Here is a 3,547-nt window from a genome sequence, read left to right on the forward strand (position 1 = left end):
GGCTCCGGGGAGCCGCGCGGGCGGCTGCGAGGGCGCGGCAGGCTCCGCTGCTGAGGTGGCCCTCGGCCTGGCGGCACTGGCACACCACGTGCTTGGGTCAGAGCCGGACGCTGTCGTCCCGGACCCTCTCGCACCGCGGCTCTCGCGCCTTTCGGGGACCTGGCTCGCGAAAGCGCGCGCTGCGGCGTCGGCCCAGCTGGCGCTCCTGCGCTGCCACATGCTGGGTCCCGCCGACGGCGTGGCGCTGACGCCGGGCGCCGCTGCTGACGCGGCTCATGTGCTTGGCGGGCCGGAGCTCGACGCGGCCTGCAGCTTCCTGCGGCAGGTGGTTGGCGAGTCCAGGGCCGAGTTCCGGGCGTACGACGCCGCACGCCGCGCGGAGCGGCTGGCCCGCCCGGCTGATGGCGGCAGTAGCGGCGCCGCCGCGGCCGCCGATGCCGCCGCGGCGGTGTGCACCGACAGCAACGCGACGGACGCCGCTGCCGGCGAGGCCGGCGAGTCGCTGCAGGGCCTGGTTCGCGGGCTGCTGCGGCCGTTGGTGTGCGAGCGCCTCGAGCCCGTGGCGGCGCTGGCGCAGGAGCAGATTCTGCACCAACTGGCCGCCCTTGACCGGGAGGCAGCCGCGCGCGCGAGCGACCCTCCAGCGTGGGGCGCCGCGCTGATGCGCAAGAGCTTCGCGGCGCAACTGATTGAGAGGGGTTTTCTGGACGACCTGCTAAAGGACGCGCGCCTGCAGGAGCTCGCGGCTTATGTTTGCACCCACTCGGGGGACAGGCTGCCGCCGCGGCCCCGCCTGCGGCCGGCGCTGACAACGCGGCCGCCTCCGCCCGCGCAGCCGGTCGGCGTCCCCAGGGGCACTGGCGACCGCGCCCGCGGTGGATGCAGCAGTGGGCAGGCTGGCGGTGGGGGCAGCAGCAAACGCGGCAGCCAACACGGGGGCAGCGGCGGCGAAAAGGTTGAGGCCGTGGTGGGGTGTGCAAAAGGCTGCCCGTGGTGCGCTGCAGAGGCGGAGGATGAGGAAGCAGCCGGGCAGCAGCCCCTGCAGCAAGGCGAGCGCCACACCAGCGCCTTTGGCGCCGGCTTCCCTGTGCCGTTTGATTCGCCGTTCGTGCTGCGCCGCCTGCTGTGGGGCCTTCTGGGCCGACTGGCGCCCCGCGTCCGCGAGCGGCTTGCCCGTGGCGCCGGCATGTGCCCGCACAGCAGCAGCACGCCCCTTTGGTCGTGCGTGTCCAACTCACTCATCTGGGCCATCTCCTGGGGGCCCGGCGGGCGCGGGTTGGCGCTGGCGGCGGCGGCGGGAGTGGAGGTCGGGGCCGCGGCGCGCGAGGAGGCGGAGGCTGCGTATGCCCGTGCGCTCGACGCCACATTTGAGCAGGTGGGGCGGGCCGGCACGCGTGGGGCGACCGGGCGCGGGGACCGAGGGCCTCTCTGAGTGCGCTGGCCATGCCATGCAAGAGGCCCTTCATGCGGCAAAGTGGCTTGCCCAGCTGTATTGCTGATCCTGCAGCCCGCTCTGCCGACGGGGGCAGGCCGGCCCGATTGTTGCTGGCGGCGCCCACACTCAGTCGCAGCTCCTTGGCCGGCGTGGCCCAACACGCGGTTGGGGCAAACGCACACCCCCGCCCAACATGCGGCCCGGCCGCGCCCCACCGCCGCCAAAGGCAACGGACCGGGCAGCATACTCAAACGTCCACGTGCAACCCACACGCGCCCTGCGCAGGCCTACTCCCCAAGCCGAGTCGCGCTGGCCTGCCGTATCATCGAGGCCCTCGGCCCCCAGGAGTTTGCCCTCACCCCCGCCCCCGAGACCGTCGTGTTGTGGCCCGCCATGGCGCGCCAGGCCATGTCCCTCGCACTGCTGCAGTGCGTGGGCCCCGAGGGCTGGGCGCACCTGCCAGGTGCAGTGCCTGGCGCCAGCCGCAGCACATGTGCCGCAAGAGCGGCCGACGAGGGCGAGGGCGCGCCGCCGATGTGGGCGGTCTGGTTCCACATGCGCATGTTGGGTGCGTGCGGCCAGGGCGGCGGGGGGCCCGCGCGGGCGCGCCGCGGGGCGGTCGCAGCGGAGCTTGCGCGGCGGCTGGCGCAGCCGGGCGCCGGCGGGGCGGCGCGCGAGGCCGCGGTGGCTGCGGCGGTCAGGCGGCTGTACGATGACCCGGACCTGAGGTGAGTGCTGCTTTGCAGCCGTGAGGGTGCGGCACTGGGATAGACCAAGGCAGAATGCACGCATGGCAGGCGTCGGCGACGGGTCCGCGGCCGCAGCTGTGAATGCAGTATGCAGCACACACGCCACCGTGGCAACAAGGGTGACATGGGAAGCAGCAGTTTCAAGGCGTTTGGCATTCGCTGTCGCTGGCCGCCAGTGCTAGCCGCTGGCTTATTGCACCCACCAACATCACCCCCCCCCTCCACACACACCGCCGGCCTTCGCGCGCCAGCACATTTTCACACACCCGCCTGCACGCACCCCCCTACCTACCTCTGGGCTCCAGGCTGGACGCGGCACTCTTTGCCACGAGCCAGGCCTTCCTGCCCTCAGACTTCCAGCTGCTGCAGCGCCACGGCCACTACATCCAACTGTGGACCCACCCCCGCGACCTCCCGCCGCCGGCCCCAGTCTGTGACTGCTGCGGCCGCCCGCCGCAGGGGCCGGGCGACGGCGGGCTGGTGGTGTGCCCTGGCTGCGGCGTTGCGCGGTACTGCAGCACAGACTGCCTCCAAAAAGCAGCAAAGGGGACCGCGGCCGCGAGCAGCAGCCTATGGCACCACTGCACGCGCCTCCTCGGCCACGCAGCCCTCTGCGGCTTCATGCGCCGCTGGGCAGAGGACGCCGCCGTGCGTTTGAGGCGCGCGCCCCCAGCGTGGTGGCCCATGCAGGCGCGGGCTGGGGGCAGGCAACGGCGTCTGCTGTACTCTGTGCGTGAGGCGCGGCTGGAGCGGCGGGAGGTTGGCGGCGGCAGCGACAGCATCTGGGGCAGCGGCAGCGGCCAGGAGGACGGGGCGGCCGAGGGGAGGCCCGGCGTGGGCTGCTGGCCAGCGGAGCCAGTCGGCGTCAGCTGCGCTGGCCGGGGCTCTGGTGGCGAGCCGTGGTGGCTGACGCCGAAGGCCATGAGGCTGCTGCACGAGAGTGACTTGGGCAGGCTGCCAGATAGGGGCTGCTAGCCGCTGGCTTGGGGGCCGGCTCTCAGGGCCTGCTGAGAGACAGCGACCGAACGTCGTGGTCGCGCTGTGCCCGGTGCGTGCGCCGTCGCATCAGGGGCCAAGGCCGTGGTGATCAGGCGGTTGTAAACCGTGAGACATTCGGCTTGGCCTTGTCTAGAGTGCAGGCACCATTAGTGAGCGGTGTGCAGCTTCCACAAGTATCGATCGGACAGCCGTTTTGGCTGTTGGCAGGTCTTCACAGGCGCCTGTTTGTATAGCACCTGGCCAAGCCGGCGGTACGATTTCGTGATGACAGTAAAACACTTGGCAGATTGACTCATTGACTGATAAGCAGCTTGCATGTTTCGGACGGCAGGGGGAGGGGGGGGGAGGCGACAGTCAATTCCGG

At 71.8% G+C, this 3,547-nt stretch overlaps 1 protein-coding gene across 1 annotated transcript; it reads left to right on the forward strand.

Annotated features, from left to right (window-relative positions):
• Window positions 1-217: 217 nt before the first annotated feature.
• Window positions 218-2,167, forward strand: MNEG_11521 (hypothetical protein; the record flags this gene model as incomplete). The annotated part of the gene is made up of 3 exons (XM_014040006.1): window positions 218-902; window positions 1,005-1,375; window positions 1,721-2,167. The coding sequence occupies 3 exons, from the start codon at window positions 218-220 to the stop codon at window positions 2,165-2,167; spliced, it is 1,503 nt and encodes a 500-aa protein (XP_013895460.1).
• Window positions 2,168-3,547: the final 1,380 nt, after the last annotated feature.

The sequence above is a fragment of the Monoraphidium neglectum genome (assembly GCF_000611645.1).
Source record: "Monoraphidium neglectum strain SAG 48.87 unplaced genomic scaffold scaffold02782, whole genome shotgun sequence".
Lineage (NCBI taxonomy): Eukaryota > Viridiplantae > Chlorophyta > Chlorophyceae > Sphaeropleales > Selenastraceae > Monoraphidium > Monoraphidium neglectum.